We start from the raw sequence: 19,263 nt of genomic DNA, 5'->3' as shown, positions 1-19,263 counted from the left end.
TATGAAAGAGAAGTAAGGCTGTCCTGACCAGAGTGTTAATAATACACTTTCAAGAACTAAGACTTAAAGCACAAATCTCTTCACTCTTATATAGTTGTATGGCAGATGTTTGGGGTGGATGACTCAAACTCTTAAAGACTAGATAACACCACTTAGATAAATAAGAAAATATGTTTTTATTAAAATTTGGGGAATTGAGTCTTTAAGTTTAACAACTAACTGATGTCTATTGGTTTGGCTTCATCCCTGAGTAATGAAGCAATCTTCAGGGAAAAACAATGGGCGCCAATCACAGAAATGACAACTTAATTGTTGGTTTTTGTGGCATACCAACGTCACTGAATTGAAAATAGCTGTACCCACCCGACTCTGCAGAGTGGGGGCTGTGTGTCTTGGAGAAGGGAGCGGAGCCTGAGCCTCCTTTGCGAGGATCCTCCTGCTCGCTTGAACGCCGTCTCCAGTAGTTGAGCTCCTCGCGATCTGATTCCTGGCATCGTCTGAGCACGCTCACTGACCTCCGTGTCTTTTCCACCATGTCCACAATGGAGTTCAACACCTGACATAGGACACACAAAATATATTGACTGAGTTTGCTTTTAACTGTTTGTTAAAAAAAAAAGAAATGTATGCAAATCTTAACAATGGTTGTTGTTAAATATAATATCATTTGAGGGAGTTGTACTCCTGCTATTTAACAATTGTGGGGGTTATAGCTTCTAGAAACACTTCTTTGCACTTCAGTTATTCTTTAGTTGTCAAAAGTGTCTAAATCTCCACAGGAAAGAACCAAGAATCACTTATTACACCTCCATGACATATGTGTGTGTGAATGTCTTGTATAACATTCAGATGTGCTGCAAATGTGTCATTCCTTTCAAGCTGTGAGAAGGTGAAACACTGTTTTGCTAAGGACCCCAGTAAAACAAATTACATTTTGCATTCTTTCGGTATCTCAAGCCATTAGCAGTGGTGCCTGTCTACAGACTTACATGGTCCAGATGCCTCCATTCATCAGCCCACTCTCTGTCTGTCAGTCTGTGGTCCACCGGCTCCTCGCGGTATCCCCCGTTAGTGCCTGATCAAAACACACATAAGACAGACCACAGGCCACTGTGATTAACAGTCTTCTTAATGTAGGAGAAGCCACAAGTGACAGTCTGAGTGAAAGGTGTGTGTGTATGTCTGTATCTGTGGCAAATTGGTGCTTTATTAAGATTTGTTAACACTGGTTGAATAGTTTTCATTATGATCATTAACTGGGAACACATTTAGAGCACACAACGAACCCTTTGTGTACACTTTCCTCACATAGCAGAAGAGACATTACTTAAAAGTCAAAGGACGCTCATTCTTACATCCTGAAGTTAAAGTGACAGTATTGAGGTAAATGGGGAGGAAAAAAATAAGAGACAAAAGATGCGAGATGGACTGAGGGATAGTGAGCAAGAAAGGTAGAGTGAAAGAGAAAAAGAGAAGCCTGGGATGCAAAACAGACTTCCAGCACCCAGAGCCTGAACACATCTGGAGGTCAGCTGTCAACCACACACACACACACACACATACACACACACACACACACACACACTCCCCAAACTTTTCCCTTTGCACCTCCCCTCCTGGAGCTCACAGCATTCCAGTAGGGAGACACTCAGGCTGAGTGGTGTGGCTCCACTTCTAAACACAACCAGCCGCTCTGACACTCACTGCCGACCATTACAGTCATGAAAACACACACACTTACTGTTAAATATCTGATTCCAATTCAGTTATTACACAACACTATAACTTAAGCAATATCTAATTGCACATTTAACAGTAATAATAGTTTGCACACGCAATCTTGTGCTCACACAGAACTCAAAAATGTCTTGATACATGTCCATACACTCAGACACCACACACACATACACTAAAAACAAAGACTAAGCAAACCGCAATCTCTTAAAAATTTAGGAACAAACAGCCAACAAGAAGCCGCATGCACACTAGACCTACTGAAGAGAATAATGATTCTCTTATACACACACACACACACACACACACACACACACACACACACACACTAGTCTCCCCCTCGACCTCTTCTCTACTCCTGGTTCTCATCAGTGTTCATCAGTTCAAAGCCATGAGTGTGTGGACTGTTTGTGTGTGTGTGTGTGTGTGCCTGTGAGTTAAGTGGCGGCAGGCGGGCGGGAGGCTGTCAGACAAGGGACTAAGGCCTCGTAAACACAGCACCTCTACCATGAACCTATCAAGGTGTGTTTCTGTATGTGTGTAAGTGTGTGTCTGTGAGCTACTGCTGTTTCCACTGTGTGCTGACAAGCCCCAAATGGAGGGTAGATATACACCAGAGTAGATCCAACCCTCCCTGGACAGTATGGCTCTGTTTATACACACATGTGGGCTACTAAGACATATTGGGCAGTCGCTCATATGGCCATGGCTATGCAGACACACAGACCACCCGTTATTATGTTAATTTCTAAATGTTCCTCACCAGTGTGAGGAACCGGATTAAGGTGAAGGTTTTATGTATTTACCTAATTTGCAAAGTGGTCTATCCAATAACATGTGTTCACTATAAATAACATTCCTCACTGCTACAAAATGAGTAGAAAAATTGAGGAACATTTTTGATATTATAAAAGTCAGCAGTCAAAACTTTCAAAGCTGGTTGAAAAAGAACTTGGATAATTACCAGGGAGTCTGGGCCTGTCTTTAAGCTCACGGATCTCCAGCATGCGTTGGCTGTGCTCACGGTGCAGAATGTGCGGCGCTGCAATGTCATCCAGGGCGTAGTGCTGCAAGGGCGGCGGGGTCGGGTGGAGCTGGGCGCTGAGGGGCAGCGGGTGAGCGGGGCTGTGTCGTGGAGCAGGGCTAATGGTGCAAATCCGTTTTGCAGCGGGTTCCATGGCTACGGGTGGACGTTCATGGAAACCATTTTCTTTACCCCTGAAGAAGAGCAACAGCAGTAGGTGGTTTCAGAAATGTGCGGCAGGGTGACAACTAATATCTTCACATTTTATATATTTCCACTAACATACAGTGTAGGTTATCCCTTTATCTAACCTGCTGGGGCTGTGTCTCTTGGTACCAGCTTCATTAGGCTCCATCAGCAGCTCAGAGGAGTCTGGAGAGGAGGCCAGGGTGGTGCTTAGCAGGAGGTGCTCATGCTGGGACAGGTACTGGGCTGGGGTCTGCTTGGCTGCCCGTGCACAGTGGAGCAGCTCTCTCTGCAGCAAGGGAAGGTTTGCCTAGAAAGAAAGAAATAAACTTGTGAAAGCAGCCCTGAGAATTGTAAAATTAAATTAAGTAAGTTAAGTTTTCCTATTTCTTTTGTGGCAGAAGGCTGAAGCTTCAATCAACCTTCTGCCACACACACATTCAGTCACATCGCTCCTCTGTAGCGCTCCCTTTTAAGGAGTTTTTCCTTATTCGAATCAACAGTCTAAGGACAGAGGATGTCGTATTGCTATACAGACTGTAAAACCCCCTGAGGCCAATTTCAGATTTGTGATATTGGGCTATACAAATAAAATTGACTCGACTTGACATTTCAGTCATACCTCACATATTCAGCCACAGACAGAGACACACAGAAAGAGAGAAACGCCAGGGAAACATGTCATTAAAGAACAGGGGAGGAGGTCTGGAGCAAACAGACCAGAACTGTCTTAGACAGACCACCACCACACTGTAACAGAGCTAAGAGACAGAGAGCAGATCTGCCTCCTGGGGAAGACGCCTGGCTGGGAGTAAAGGGGTTTTAAGGGGGGCGTTGACTCCTTGAGGTCTGGCTGTTAGGCTCAGTCTGGGTCTGGGTGTTGTTCTGTGGCTGCTTCCATGGTGGCTGTGGTTTCCCTCATTTAAATGAAAATGACTGAGTTTTCTAAGCTGCTCCTGAAATTGGTAACCAACTCCTTGCTCATGGCATGAGTGTTGGGCACGTGAAGTTAGTTGCAGCAAAGACAGGCATAATGATACAGAGGCTTACAAACTTAGAAACATTCTATAACAAATGATACAAAAACTCCACGTCTCCCTCATTCCTTACCCTGTTTTTTATATATTTATCTTTGACTGTCTCCATCCTATCTTTCCATCTCTCTTTTGTTCCCTGCATTTCCCTAATTAGGAACATACTCTGGTGTGTTTGCAATTACACCACTTCCTCACTCCCTCTTCTCCCTCCTCTTCACCAACCAAGGAAATAACCATATCGTTCTCGTTTTGTGACTCTGACCTCCTTCTATCACGTAGCTTTCAACCATCGTCTAGCAGGATCTGTAGATTCAGTTTCCAATCTAATCTCACTTTTTCTGGTCTGTCTGTATTATTTATAGTAATAATAATATTTACAGCATCTCTGGCACTTTACCATATTTTTGTACCATCTTTTCAAAGATGCTAATACCTCTGCTTTATGGTCTACTCTCCCTGAGTTCTCTTTTGCCCGTCTACCATCCTCCTCTGCCTCCCTTCTTTCCCTGGGGCCCCAGCTAGCGGACACATGTGCTGTGTGTCAGTTGAGCAGAGGGCTCTCTGGGGTTCAGCGGGGCGGATGCTAGATTGGCGGCGCCTTGGCAGCTGAATGCTCTTTTAACGGGACAGCGGCTCCATATGGCGTACTGGAGCCCATAAAAAAGGGAAGGGAACACTTTATAGGCATGTTTCACACTTCCGAGTTCCCACTTTTCCCTCTCTCTTCTCCTCACCCATCTCTCTCTCTCTTTTCCACGTCCCTCACCCCCTGACTTTGTCCCATCTGTCTATTTTCTCCCCCATCTTTCTCTTTTTCTTAAGAGAGACTACTCTCAAGGAGTTGGAATTAAGTTATGAGGACCCCACCCCCTCGTTATAAGGAGTGGAACAGAGGTTTCTTGTCTCGGCACTCGGCACAGACAGATGGAGGGGCTCCAAAGGTGAGTAAGAGGTAAGTGTGGAAAAAGAACAGATTTTGACTGCTTGAAGTTACAGCAGTACAACTGACTGAAGATTTATGGGCTGCTTTACTGAGGGGAGCTCCTAAAAAGTATACTCTTGCAGACTCCCCTGGTTACAAAGGGGCTCAAGAGGCTGTTTAACACACACACACACACACACATACATACACACACACACACACACACACACACACACACACACACTCATCTGTTGCTTGTCAAGTCAACACGGAAATCTTGATGGTTACTTTGAAGTGTTGAGAAGCATTATTCAATTAGAAAACCTACACAGAGGCCTATCTATAGCCTACTGCATGTAATGAATCTATTACTTTTCTATTATTGCTTCCATGAATCACAAGCTGTGATTGCTCATAGATTATTCATATCATCCTGGATTAGGGTTATGTTGATGTCAATGACTTTCTGTTTACCACTTGTTATTCTGTGGTTAATAATGCATCTTGGTTGATAACCACAGCCGAGATATATGTGAGGATGATGAGAAGGCAATGCTTTAAGTGGGGCTGGATGATTCTGACAGGTCACATGTAAACCATTGAAATGTATGGTTTATAATTTAACTGACAGACGGGATGCGTGTGGGGGGGGGGGGCGGGAGGGGGGAATACCATGCAATGAAAAAGGAAGTAGTCCAACGGAATAATGCAAAACAAATATAAGAGGTGGAGTGAAGGATAAAGAAATGTTTACCTTGAGAAAAGGAATAACAAAGGGCCGTAAGGGAAAGTTGGTGGCCTCCTGAAGCCGCGAGTGAAACTCCTCAATAGTAACTGTTGAATTCTAGGAGACAGGGAAAGTCATTAAAGAACTGAATTAGCAGTGCTAAAGTAAAAAAAAAAACAACAACATTCTTTTAATTCTTTGATCTTGAACACAGTAATGAAAGACTTACCACAAGGGCCAGGACTAGGCTTCGGACGCTGTCTCCAATCTCAGGAGAGATGTCGTTGCCAAACTGCTGCAGCGTGGTCAGGAAACGTTTCAGCTTGCTCAGCTGGCGTGCCCCACAGGTGGCCGGCAGCTGCTGGTTGGCCAGCGATGAGGAAGAGGAAGAGGATGGTCCGTTGCTGTAACGCTGCGGTGGAGATGGCACTGCATTCAAGGTTGGTGGGGAATGATGATTCCCATTGGTCACTGGCGAGCAAAGGTGAGATGAAGAGGGGAGAAATGAAGATGATCCCTGCTTAGAGTGGACAGATGTTTTCGACCTACTTATGTGACTAACATAACCATATGCCGATGTGTTTCCAGCTCAGTGTAAGTCATGAATTCAGATGATGGTGTAAAATGCATTAAAATCTCATTTCCAAACACACTGTAGCTTATGAAAACTAGAGAAGCAACAAGAGAAGTAACACCAGAGGCTTATAGGGCAAAAGAAGAAAGAATTTAAGAATGACCCTTACATGCTGTGGTGGAAAAAGAGGCCGGACGAGGGCCACTGGGGTTGACAGAAGGCAGGGGTGGCATAGTGGAGCTGGCGCTGCTGCTGGGGGCTGATCTGGAATGAGTCTTAGCATCCACAGGAGAACCGGGCATGGCAGGGCTCTTCTTCTCTCTACTGTCTGCAGAGGGAGAGAGGAGAGAGGTCAGCTGTGGGTCAAAAACCAGAACACTTTTGTTGTTGTTGTCGTTGTCCTGTAGGCACAGCAATGAATAAAAATCAAAATCAGGTTTTAACTACTCAAATCTCACTGAACATATCTAAACATGACTTGAAATGTGGAAAGTGTGTTTAACCAATAAATATGAGCAAATGTTTTAATATAGCTTTGCTTATTTTCTTCTTCACAATGTACCATCTTCTCTATATGAAATAACCAGCACACACACATACACAATTTGTTAAATATATCAATTGTCTTCAAAGCTTTATCAGAATTTTGATAAATAAAAATACTTCTCTAACTTTCCCTGATGAACTCAATAGTGTAAAGCTTTGGATCCATAGTTTCAAACAAACAAAAATGCCCACCCCCCCCAATCCACTTCACATCATGCAGCACATACTGCCAGGGCATCAACCCCCCCCCCCCCCCCCCCCCCCCCACCCCATCAAAGGGCCAGATGTCTAAAGTTTAGCCCCTCACTCCCAACCATTCAGATCAATAACAGAAGAAATGCTGAAGAAGGCTATTGTGTGGGAGAAGAATGCCCCCTCATTGAGCTCCCCAGCAAATAGGGGGGGAATGAAAGAAAAGAGAGAGAGACAGGGCCAGGGCTATTTCACGCTTTACTAACAAGATCGCCAAAGCTTTTGAATGTTAAACGCAACTTTTCAATATGCTATTGCCGCTGAATGAGACCACCAGATAAGAGGTATGGAGAAAGTGCAATGAGGGTGTGGCGGTGGGGAGATGTGGGATCAGAAGCTGCCTTTGTCTCCTGGAGATCCATGAAGGCTGGGCCCGTCTCCATTTAGAGTGGATCAGACTTTTCTAACTGCTTCAAGAATGGACGATTAATAGACAAGCATGGTCTCACGGGTCATGGGTCAGCAGAGAGCAGCTTTTTAAATGTGGTTTCATGGTTTTAGGGCTTTGGCTTCAATGGCACCCTTTATATCTTTTTCACAGCTATGAACTCTGCACGGCCTTGAGCCACAGGGTCCCAGTTTATAAAGGCTTAAGTTGGAAGGTTTAAGACGTTAGCAGGTAATGCAGTAGAGCTGAAAAGAATGGATTACGCCTATTGTATGAATAAAAAGCATTTTGCGTTGTGCCATTGCAAAAGTATGTAAAAACATTCACAAATCAATGCATTAAAAAATTAGAAAACAGTTAAATTGCATGCACACATATATAAACTTAGCTGAACTCTCACTCTGACAACAAATCTCTCAGCCTTGTTTGCCTTCCCCTGAATCCGTCTATCTGCACACTTTTTCAATCTGCCCTATGCAACTCATCTGTCATGTCTGCAACTCATTATACAGCTTTGACTGTTCTTCCTTCTGTTTTGCAGTTCTCTTCACTCTCTCTCTCCCCCTGCCTCTCTCCCCTCTCATTCTTTCTCAGCCCTGTGGCCTGCCTGCCATCGCTCCACCTGTTCACAAACACAGGGGGCAGGAAGGAGGGATCTATGCAGACATTTGGACTGTCATACCCACCACACACGCGGTCTGCCAGTGCACGGCAGGAAGCAGCCTGCAGCACGCACACACACCGGTTCCAAAGCTCCGCACACTCCTTCCGTATGGCCAGGAAATTAGACTGACATCTCAATAACAGAATCAACGGGGCATATGGCCTTAGTGTCAACACTGTTACCATGTAAACAACTTTATAAACAAGAGCTAGGATTTGGGCATTCAACTTGTGCTATGTTGCATGGTAATGTATTCACGAGTACTTGCTCTTGATTTGTTGACATGCTGACACATCATCAACAGATCTCTATTGGCAGTGAACAGTAGTTTCATGTCCAAATTGACTGTCATCCTCTGGTTTTGAAAAGCCATGCTTGCAGGCCTGTTGTGTTTGACTGACAGGTCTACATGAGCCATAGAATGTAAACATGCACAACAAATAAAAACATATGTCTTATTGTGCATCCCATTTCAGCGTGGAACTGAGAAATTAGGTTGCAGCTGCAATCTTAAGATGTGTGAGAAGTGTGTCGTTAGCCATGCCAGAGGTTACGGCCAAAACAGGGGACATCAGGTGTGTGCGCATGAACGCCTGACAGCCCATAGAGAATTGCCTCTGCTTGTCAATAAGACAGTGTACATAGCTGGATGACTATCACAGCAGTCACACATACACACACACACACACAGTGTACAAAGTGGTCAAATGTTAACTCAGGTGAATATTGGCTTAGAGGAGGATGTGGGATGTTTGTCTGGTCTAAATGCCACCTGTCATCTTTGCTCTAATAGAACAAAGAGAAGGTACACAAAGCTCCTCACCACACATCAGCAGGATTACATGGAAATGCCATGATGCATAGACAACACTTTGAACACTGTCAGCAGCACACCAAAGGAAACTGAATATAAAACTGGCTAGCAGATTGTTATGTACACTCTTTTAAGATTCTTCTAACAAAAAATCCCCTATACATTCTGCTCATACCGTTCTGTGTTGCTTTTCTTCCAATTGTCTTCATTTATCTGTTCTCAAACAGATGATATACCTATACATTTTTACAATCTTGCATGTTACTTGGGCTTGCTTATTTGCTTTCTACAACAGTTGTTATTGCAGGGATGGAAAAGTAACGTGCATCTGTGGTGATGGCTGTTGTTGCTAGCCAGGTGTTCCTTGTTTGTTCAGCTTCAGGTGACTTTCGTCTGCATTAAAACATTCAATCGGCTTTAATTGCCTCTGCCTCTGCAGGTGATGATTCAGATTGAGGCTTAGAACGAGACAGAGTGAGAGAGAGAGAGAAACAGGGCTATTCCCAGAGCCACTACTGTGACTGAAAGCAATCCATTAAATACTGAAATCGGAAACGACAAGACAAATAAAGTGGTGAGAACATTAGTTTAGCTCCTTACGTAAAGTGAGGATGGATAACCTACTTTGAGTCAGAACAAATAAATTATACTCGATGTGATGTATAAATAAATGTGCTCAGTTAGGATTTATTAAGCTCATGGTTTAACTCTGAAGTTTAAACTCTCTGTGAAAGGTTGGCAGCTGTGAGTCATGAGGCATGTGTGTATATGTGTGCGTGGTGATGTGTGTACTCGTGCTGTGCTGTGCTATCTCTGTCTTGTCATTGTAGATGAGGTGAGCAAAGATGTAGCACAGGCCTGACTAATTTATCATTGAACAGAAAGACAATACATGGTGTGTGCAATGCAACAACTATGTGAGACACACACATACACGATAACAACCACAGACACACACATAAACATACTTTTGTGAAATACTTGTTTTCTTACCAAGAGTTAGATGAGAAGATTGCATTTAGTAAAAAAAAAAAAAAAAAGGTCCAGGCCTAGCTTACCATACATAGGCTACTGGGAGAAGAAGGAAAAATGGTTCACAACAGTTCAACCACTGACATAAATACATAATGTATCTTGTATATCTAATGTATTAAAAAAGAAAACAATAGGGGGGGGGGGGGTCATGCAAAGTCATGTCCTCAGCAAAACCCAAGTGACTGGCGTTTTGGTGGCTAGTTTAACAGGTAACAAACCAAAACATGTTAATAAGAGAACTTTTGAGTTGCTGAAAGGCTTTTTTCACTCTATTTGAGGGGGGGTTTAGCTTTTTCTCTTACTCTGTATGTTAAGCTAGGCTAAACATGTACTGGACCCTGCGTCCACAGATATGAATAATCATCATTACCTAACTCTCAGCAACTCAGCAAAGATGTCCATTCATTATATGTGATCCCTGAATAAAGATTAATGTCAAATTTAAGCTCAGTCCATTTCCTAATTAGTTTATCACTTTCCCAAGAAACTGATGATGTCAAATATTGAAAATAAGATTAAAACATCTCAATGTCATCCTCACAGCCAAACAAAAAACAATCATGAACATTGCCACCGGCTACTGGAAAATAGCAGTACTATTACTTGTACTGTAATACTGTAATCACTTCTAAGTAACACCACTATGGATCACCACTATTACTACATCGCCACTGTCTCTCAGCGGCAATTAATGGAGCCATATTCCAACGTTATCCTATTAACGCAAAGAAAGCCTCTGACTAATTTGATGCAGGGAGAGGAGAGGGTGGAAATGATGGACATTTGAATGTTTTCTTAGTGACTTCATATGAGAAGCAGTGCCACCCATCCCACTGATTCCACATCACCCCATCACCCTGTGACAGGGTGGAAAGAATCAAAGTAATATGGCCAAAATTCTTACAGAGGTCAAAGAACACCACACCAAAAAATGTTCCAAAAGAAAATCAAAACTCACCAGCATTTGAATTTGTCTTCTCCAAACTCTTAAATAATTTCCTCTCAGTAATGTCCCTTAAAAGTAACAGTACAGTACTTTGGTGCAGAAATACATTGGCGTGACGAGGTGGAACATGAACCTTAAGGACACACATAAATCTAGGGGTTTGAATCTTTGGGGATCACACGATTCAATTCTGATTCTTTGGTGTCTGATTCAATGCAGAATGGATTCTTGATTCAAAACTGATTCTTGATTGAATGAATAGAAAATGAGGCACAGTTTTCAGTCTCTGGTGCCAGTATACTGTGTGCCAATCCATTCACTGGTGACCTTAGTCCACTGAAATACAATAGGAAACATATCAGGCTAATAAGATAAATGGTCCACAGCCTTTTTATTTTAAAACGTTAACTGCATTAAGTAATGAATTATTAATTTGAAAGCATCGTACAGTCTCCTGCCTGTATGAGAATAACAAAATGAGGGGGAGGCAGGGTGCTCCACTGTGTTGTTATTAATGTCATGTCTCCAGCAGTGGAGAGCAGCCTCTCTGCTGCAGCGTTAGCTCCGGGGAAAGACATCGCTGTCCAATATGCGGAGCGGGCTCAGGTTTTTTGAGGTGAAACAGACTGAGCACTGAGTTATTTTCTTTACCTCAGAGTTGGTTTAAGTTGTTTAATGCTGCAGTGTGTGTTGGTCAGCCGGTCTCGTTTGTTACTGCTGGAGTTCACTGCTCCGCTCCGCTAACATGAGTCTCTTAGATAGTTCACAATATACACGTCAAGTTCGTCTCACAAAGGTAATTATTTAGTCATTATATTTAAAAGTGCTTTTTTTGAGGATGAACCAGGAGATAACTCTAGCATGTGCACACTGTTGAATATCCGGGTGCTGCACTGCCCTCGCAGCTGAGTTCCGACTTTTTCATTCCGTCAACATCACATTATAAAGTAACACTTAGAAAATGGGAGATAAGAATCAAGATTCTTATGTGAATGGATTTTTTCACCCATCCCTACATAAATCATGCTATTTTAACCAAAATATGTTTTTTAAGGAAGCATTTATGCTCCTTAAAACAAAAAGTCAGAGATTTATACAATATTTATTGAGTGTTACCTCACATGAATGTAAGAAGATGGACATGAGAAAATGAATATAGTTTAACAGAATACAGTTAAAAATATAAAAATTGTAATTTTATCATTTTATTTTACTTTACTTCATGTAAATAAGTACCCTTGCATTAGTGAAGCCATTGAAAACAATATTGACAGTTTTATGAGTTTTGTGGACCCAAACTTAACAGTTTTCAATGGAAAAAAAAATTATATTCATGCATTTAAAGTGTTCAACAGAGGCAAGAGAAATTGATTTGAAAATTATCCTGAGGTGTCTCCTTTCTGTCTGGTCTTGGTATTAAAACGAAAAACACAAGACCAGACAGAAAGGAGGGGGGTGACAGACATGGATTTTAAAAAAGTGATAAGTTATCTGAAAAAGTGTAAAAAGTGTGGAATTGTCTTGAATTTCAGGGCAAAAAAGGGACAAGCTCACAGCCCCCTTATCACCCATGCAACTGATGGGCACGTTTCTCTCCTCCTCCTCCTCCTTCTGTACCATATGGATCTAATCGGCCAAAAGCTGGCCAGCTGGGACCTCCAACAGTCACCTGTGAGGGAGGAAGGGGGAGGGAGGCTCCGGCAGAAGGGACTGCTAGAGCCTCCTCCACTAAGCCAAGGCAGCCCCATCCTCCACACACAACTTTGCCTTCCCTCCAAGGAGAGGAGGAAGTGGAGGGGAGGGGAGGGGAGGCACGAGGCGGCTGAATGCAAGCGAGTGGACTTAAATGCCAAGGAGACAAAGGCTGCACCTGGTCCCCGTCCGTTCACGCACACCACCACAATACAGCACACATCTGTTCCTCTATCCTGCGCTCCCTCCTGACCTCCACACACACACACACACAAACACGCGTTGCACAGACAAGGGTCCCTGCAGCGACACACAACCACATCCACTTTTAAAACAGATAAACCAACAGTGCATGGTCTCTCTTGCTGTCAGATTGTTGTTATAACCTCACAGCTAGACGACAGTTTCAAGGACCTAAGTATTTTAGAGGCTTTTTGACGTGTGGATGGTGTCAAATTTCTGAAAAGCAGGAGACACGTGTCCCCTCTTTGCTGATTTCAATTAGCTTAATTTATATTATTGCTCTCTTGGGGCTGACACCTCCTCATACTGTTGAGGAGCCTCGATACAGGCTTTTATTTTTGTTTTCCCACTTATGCAGTCACCAAATCCTTTTTACAATACAGTTCACAATATAACAACTACATGTTACAAACCTATTTTCATCATTTAAAATCAATTCCATTATTCTGTACTAAACCAAAAGAGGGTATTTAGGGACCAATTTTCCTCCCTTTTCAACCAAGGTTGAAGAGGGACTTTTATCATATTCATGACCATTTTTTCTATCTCCGTTTACAGCTTAAGTGACTTGATCACTTGCCATCCCTTTTGAAGACTTTAAGGCCAAAATGTTGCCTGTGTATTTTCTCTGTAGCACCTTTAAAGATAGTTCAGGAGAGGTGAACAGGTACGGACAGGAATAAGAAATTAGTCTGCAAATTAGAGGCGCCAGAGGTAGAGAAGGGGGGATGCAAGTAGGGAGAGAAGGACGGAGGATGGGAGGGAGGGAATAACAAGGATAAAATACTGTTTTCATTTGGTTTCATCAGAAAGACAAGCATGGTTGTCAGACTCTGCACCAGGCTGTTTTTCTTGGCTCTCATTACCACCTTCCAGCCCCGTAGACTACATATTTGGACAAAACCCAATGTCAACACACTGCTCCTCACTCTGCTAGGGAGGGCAGGGATGGGGAGGTGGCAAGGTTGACAGTAAGGTGGAAAGCGAGAGAAAGATGTATACATAGACAGGGAGAGGAAAGTGGGAAAGAGGGAGACAGCTTTGAAAAGAAATGGGGAAAAGAAAAATGGAGGTGAAGGAAGGGCCAAAAGTCAGAAAACATGTATGTGACTTCCATGCACACATATGAGGAGGTACAGTGAATTGAATTCATCACATTTCCCTGAGACGGAATGATGGTGAGAGAAGCCCTCGCATAACCTCGTCAGTCAGTGAGATAATTACTAAAACACTGCTGTAATCCAGCATGCCACATAGTGAAAAAAGGGACCCAGGAATGGAAATGTACTTAGTGGCAGAGGGAGAGAAAAAACGAAAGTAGGGGACGGCAAGGCGGACAGACGTCGCCCATAAAATGTAAGAATGAGCCGTAAAAGAGGCAGAGTGATGTGATGCTGGAAGCAGAGGAGGGAGAGGAGGTTTGGCAGAGGCTGGATAGCAAAACGGACGGCATCCACGTGTACATGAGGTCAGACCGCAGGGGAAAGTGCTAGGAGAATATACTGGACGGGATTAGAAGTTAGTGACTTTGCAAACACTCCGAAGCCCTACAGTCAGAGATAATTCATCTCAGCTCGTTTCCCTGTTACTGCCTTGAGTTTGGATTCAAACCAATCAACAAGTACTGAAAGTTAATGAGCACCAATAGAGTTATAAAGTTGGACAAGTTATTTACAGCATCCAGGCGTAAAGGCTCTGTTCACTTTCTGCATAGACAATTTCAGGTAACTGGCAGTTGTGGCCGTTGAAACTTTCCCAGTTGAATCATCAGCACAGTGAGCGACTGTGTTAGTAAATGTCTGGTTGTTGATTAAAATGTCAAATGTGCAAGCCTGTCTACAAATTAAAGATGTAAGGAGAATAATAAACTAGTCCTCCAAGGAGCATTTTGTTGAAAAAAAACTGAGTGCTGCAGGAAGAGTTTACACTTTGTACAAACCTGCTGAAACATTCAGCATTTCAAATCAGTCCACTTTTGGATTTTTTGATCAGGAGTATGAAATTAGGATATTGTAAAAAGAAACTTTAAAATAGGACTTTACATTGCTAAAACAATATTTCAGACACCAGCAGCTCCTCCTATTTTGCAGCTCTATTACTATTATGATAATTAATGTTAAAATCAGTAAGTATACAGGTTTTATGTTCCTGAAGAAATTGTAAGAGACAACAAGAAGACCCATGGCTGGGCACTGTAGTGGTTAATTGATTTCTGTTGCAGGTTCAGTTGTCACTGGGTCAAATAGATGTGTTATTCAGAGTGACACAAACTTTAAACACAGACACACGCCTGCGTCACATAGCTGGGCCGCAGGGGATAGAGCTGGAAGTGGATGTGTGTCATCATGCCTGTGTGTGTGTGTGTGTGTGTTGGCCCCATCTACCAGGTGTTGGGTTCATCATTCAAGGACAGCTATCTCTGAAGTAACACACACACACCTGTGAAATGGCCTGCCTGGGGCACATATACACACATCCACACAAATAACAACTGTGACATAACAGGGACAATTCAAATCTGTCAATCATGACCTCAAACCACAAAAGCAGACACACACACACACATACGGAGACTCTCTCACACTAACTCCCCTTCTCTAAAGCCAGTAGATTATCTGCCTATCAGGTTACAACCCTTCTCACCTCTCCATAACTAATTGGTTAGCCTGCCTATCAATCATCATCAGGCTGGTGATTCTTTAAACCCAAGAACGCCAAGTGAAAAACTATCAGCTATAGTGGAATATATATATATATGGAAGCACTGCAACATTTAAACAACGTTGTACTGTCCTTATTTTCTTTGTTCCCCCTCCACATTTCATCTCAGGATGGAAAATTGAACTTAAAATAGACTTATAGAGCTCCCCTGACACACAGTGAAGATGTATATCATTGTGTGCGTCTGGAGGATTAAGACTGGGTGGCTCCTATACATTATAAACCCAGACAATCAACTTAAACTGAAGCTGGCAAAATAATGTTTTACCTCACCTCCTTACTTAGGGACACACACACACACACACACACACACACACACACACACACACACACACACACACTCTCTGAACTTGTGAGTTACAGTAGTCCATAAAACAAAATACGAGCCCTAGACATGAGAAAACAAAGTGAACATTAAGATTTGCTGGTTTCAGACCAGGTGTCAGAGGCCTTAACAGCCAAATGGCCTCGGCTCAGGTCCAACCAGATGTTGCTATCACCACGGGCCAGGCCAACTTTTTTGACTCAGTCTGGGAGAATGACTCAGGAGCTTCATAGTCTTCCAGTTATGGTTCATCTCATGACCTTTTTAAATGCATTTTAGGCATTTAATTGACATTTATCCAGAGTGACTTAAAGTGACAAAGCAGATAAGCGATCGGTCTCTTGACAGTAGACATGAATATTGATCGACGTACACTGGTTGCAGGGGTCTCCCTTGCCTCCCTGGTCCTCCACTACTTTATATTTTCTGCCATAGCCGTCACTTTTAGTTAAAAAGACAAGGTATATCAGGGTGTACCAAGTTCATGTTTCTCATATCAGGCTTTCAAAAACAATGTTGTGAAGCACAATGAAATGCACTGAGTCCATAAGCAAAGCTCAAGAAAAACTACACACATTTCTACTTACTGTTTTGTAGTAAAACAAAGACATCTGTATATCCCTTCCCCGAGCATGCACTACACGGATGACTAATCTGTCGCCCTCATGTTTTTGGGATGCACTGAATCAAAGCTGAGCTGTATGGTCCATAGAGTCCATAAACAGAGCTGTGGGCAGGCTTAGCCCAGCTGTATAAAAAGACCAGAGCTCAACAGCCGCTGAGAGAGACAGATAAGTAAAACAAAGAGGCCAGCTGTGCTCAAAAAACAATGAGGAGAATGAGACAGAGATAGCTGTGGTGAGTGTATGTTTGTGAATGTGTGGGCAGAGCGTGTTTTGATGAGACTGTGAGTGTTATCGTTGTGTATGCAAGCTGTATGGGTTTGAGTGCACATGTGTTTAAGAATACACTGTATTCTTTTGTAGATGTCTTGACAAAATATGCAAGGCTGCTTGATAGTGAGGTAGGAGTAAGTTGCGACATGAAATACTCTACTACCAACAAAGTATCAATGTGAGTGTCTATGCAAAGTTTTAACTCATAATCAGCCAAGCAAATGATAATAGGCAACGGCAGTTTTATCTTTTGGTGTTGAAACTATACCAATTTTTCTCCACGCTTTCTGAGAGGAGGACTGAAGGAAAGGGAACAGAAGAGAGAGAAAGAGTGAAAATAATGACTATGACAGACAGTTCATGGAGAGAGGCTGCACCACCCATTTCTTATCCACCCACACACCTAACAAAACAGGCACATACAAAGTTTTGCTATTGCAAGTTCTCTTCAGTATCAACTCTTGTCTTTTGGGTTTTGAATTGGAAAGCATTGCAGTCTTTCCAGAAAGTTACACAAATTTAAATGCATCCTATTGCTTCAGTTTTTCATTGGGGCTCATAAAAAGTCACCCTTCCTCTTGTCTATTTGTTCCTCCTTCGTTAGGTATTGGAAACCATAGCTTTCAGGCTCCATTACTTAATGTTTGTACTGTTGACATTCAAATGACTCAGTAAAATGTGAAATGTTAGCTAGTACTGCTGAACACACTGAGAATCAACATAGCTTAGCTGGTTCTAGGTAATTGTTTTGCTTCTACGGTCTGCATATAGACTGCAGGTTAAGTCTCATTGCTTTCATCAACCCCACATTTAAAACTACATGCCAACAAGGTCAGTAAGGTCTTGTATAAGCCCAAAATGGCAGAGAGTTGAAGGGAAAAAAGGCTGATGAAGAAAGTTGAGCATCTAGAAAGCAAAATACACAGATGTTTTTCTGAAGAGTTGCTGACCCTAACCAGAGCTAAAAGCCTATTTTGGATGGTGAAATTACAATCTTTATGTAGCCACACACACATGTCTTGAGTGGGATGGTCACGTTAATTTGTGTCTTTTGGATGAGTAATAGGAAACTCTTTGCTTGTTGCTGTTAGCTGCTGTGTTTCTGTGAGAATGTTCTGGACTTATCCCAGCCCCCAAAAATGCGCTATGCAGCTATCAACAGAATCTACTGAAATGAAAACACACTTTACCACACAAATCTGACCATAGTCTCCCCAGTTACCATATTGCAGATATCATTAGTTTCATGTTTATGTCATTTATTGTTAATATGTTTAGGCAGCCAATTAATCTCAATTGAACACTTGAAGTCAGTTCAGGAATTCAATTGTGAGGTCATTTTACAGCCTTTAAACATGTTGCTGATACTCTTCCCTCTCAGACCACACCAGCCCAGTAAATAAAGGTCTTGTCTTGGGTCAGTGAGCGGGTCTCTCAGGCCAGCAAAGGGTCACTAGACCCCTGCAAGAGACCTCTGACTCATGCACTTAGCACAAGGAGAGGGGCTGCCATACAATGTCAGTGGGGTTGCAATAGGAGGGAGGGAATGAGCGCAGGTGGTTAGATGCTCATTGACACAGATATGCCTCTGCACACTCGCTAAAACACACACACACACACAGCCATTTACACAGTCAGGAGACGTTTCCCGTGATGAAACAATCTTTCAGAGTGCTACTTGAAGTGACTGAGCTGTTTCTGTTGAGTAAATGGCCTAACACTTTATGTCCACACGCACACACACAAACACAAGAGCGAGTGCACACATTCACACACACAACCTCTCACTGATCCCCTGGGGCCAGATATCACAGTCCTCACCACTGGAACTAATAGAGCACTTCCTGCATCCAGTTCTTAAAGCAGCTGCTCCATTCTGTGTGTACGTGTCTGTGTTTGCGTGTGTGTAGAAAAAGGGGGCATTCTGTGGATGAATTCTTCGGATAATAGCATAGCGAGCAAGGTTCATGGTGGCCTGTTTCTCCATTTATTACTGCACTTTCAGTAGAGAGACTCACAGCTGGGAGTGGGAGGTCAAGAAGACAAAAGCTACAGAAAGCTATAAGACAAGCAATGTTGTACTTGAGCAGACAAAACGTCTACAGGACACCTGGTAGACACATGCACACACTCTCACTTCCTTAGACACAACCATACATTTATCATGTCATCGAAAACTTCAAAGACAAAAACAATAACTACACATCAGCAGTGAATGAAGCTTAAATAATATTTCTGTATAAAACAATCCGAAACATCATGTCCTTGATCTCTGCACAAATACATATACAAACACACACACACACACATACAGAACAGTGTCTGCTGTCAGGAGTGTGACAGTGTCCAGCAGACCAGACAGGGGTCTCTGGTTTGAGACTGTGCAGCCGACAGTTAGTTGCTCCTATCTCCCTGATGGACTGGCCTGGCCTGGTGTGACACTAGCCAGGTCTCTCTGCCTTTTCTCTGTCTGCTTCTCCCTCACACACCTCCTCCTCCTTCACCTCCCTCCACATTCACTACATGCACAAAAACAT

The 19,263-nt window shown here is 42.8% G+C and overlaps 1 protein-coding gene across 7 annotated transcripts in view; it reads right to left on the bottom strand.

Moving 5' to 3' along the window:
- The window catches only part of cbfa2t2 (CBFA2/RUNX1 partner transcriptional co-repressor 2), a 39,737-nt gene that overhangs the window by 3,452 nt on the left and 17,022 nt on the right, over positions 1–19,263 (bottom strand). For all 7 annotated transcript variants that reach the window (XM_042406994.1, XM_042406992.1, XM_042406997.1 and 4 more), the window contains 7 exons: positions 6,374–6,532; positions 5,860–6,101; positions 5,658–5,747; positions 3,070–3,254; positions 2,699–2,952; positions 990–1,075; positions 364–556 (listed from right to left, as the gene is read on the bottom strand). In XM_042406994.1, coding sequence (XP_042262928.1) covers positions 364–556; positions 990–1,075; positions 2,699–2,952; positions 3,070–3,254; positions 5,658–5,747; positions 5,860–6,101; positions 6,374–6,532 — 1,209 coding nt within the window. The remainder of the gene's footprint in view (positions 1–363; positions 557–989; positions 1,076–2,698; positions 2,953–3,069; positions 3,255–5,657; positions 5,748–5,859; positions 6,102–6,373; positions 6,533–19,263) is intronic.

The sequence above is a fragment of the Thunnus maccoyii genome, chromosome 3 (assembly GCF_910596095.1).
Source record: "Thunnus maccoyii chromosome 3, fThuMac1.1, whole genome shotgun sequence".
NCBI classification, from domain to species: Eukaryota; Metazoa; Chordata; class Actinopteri; order Scombriformes; family Scombridae; genus Thunnus; species Thunnus maccoyii.
Note: the sequence above shows the minus strand (reverse complement) of the source record. Positions and strands in the feature narration are given on the sequence as shown.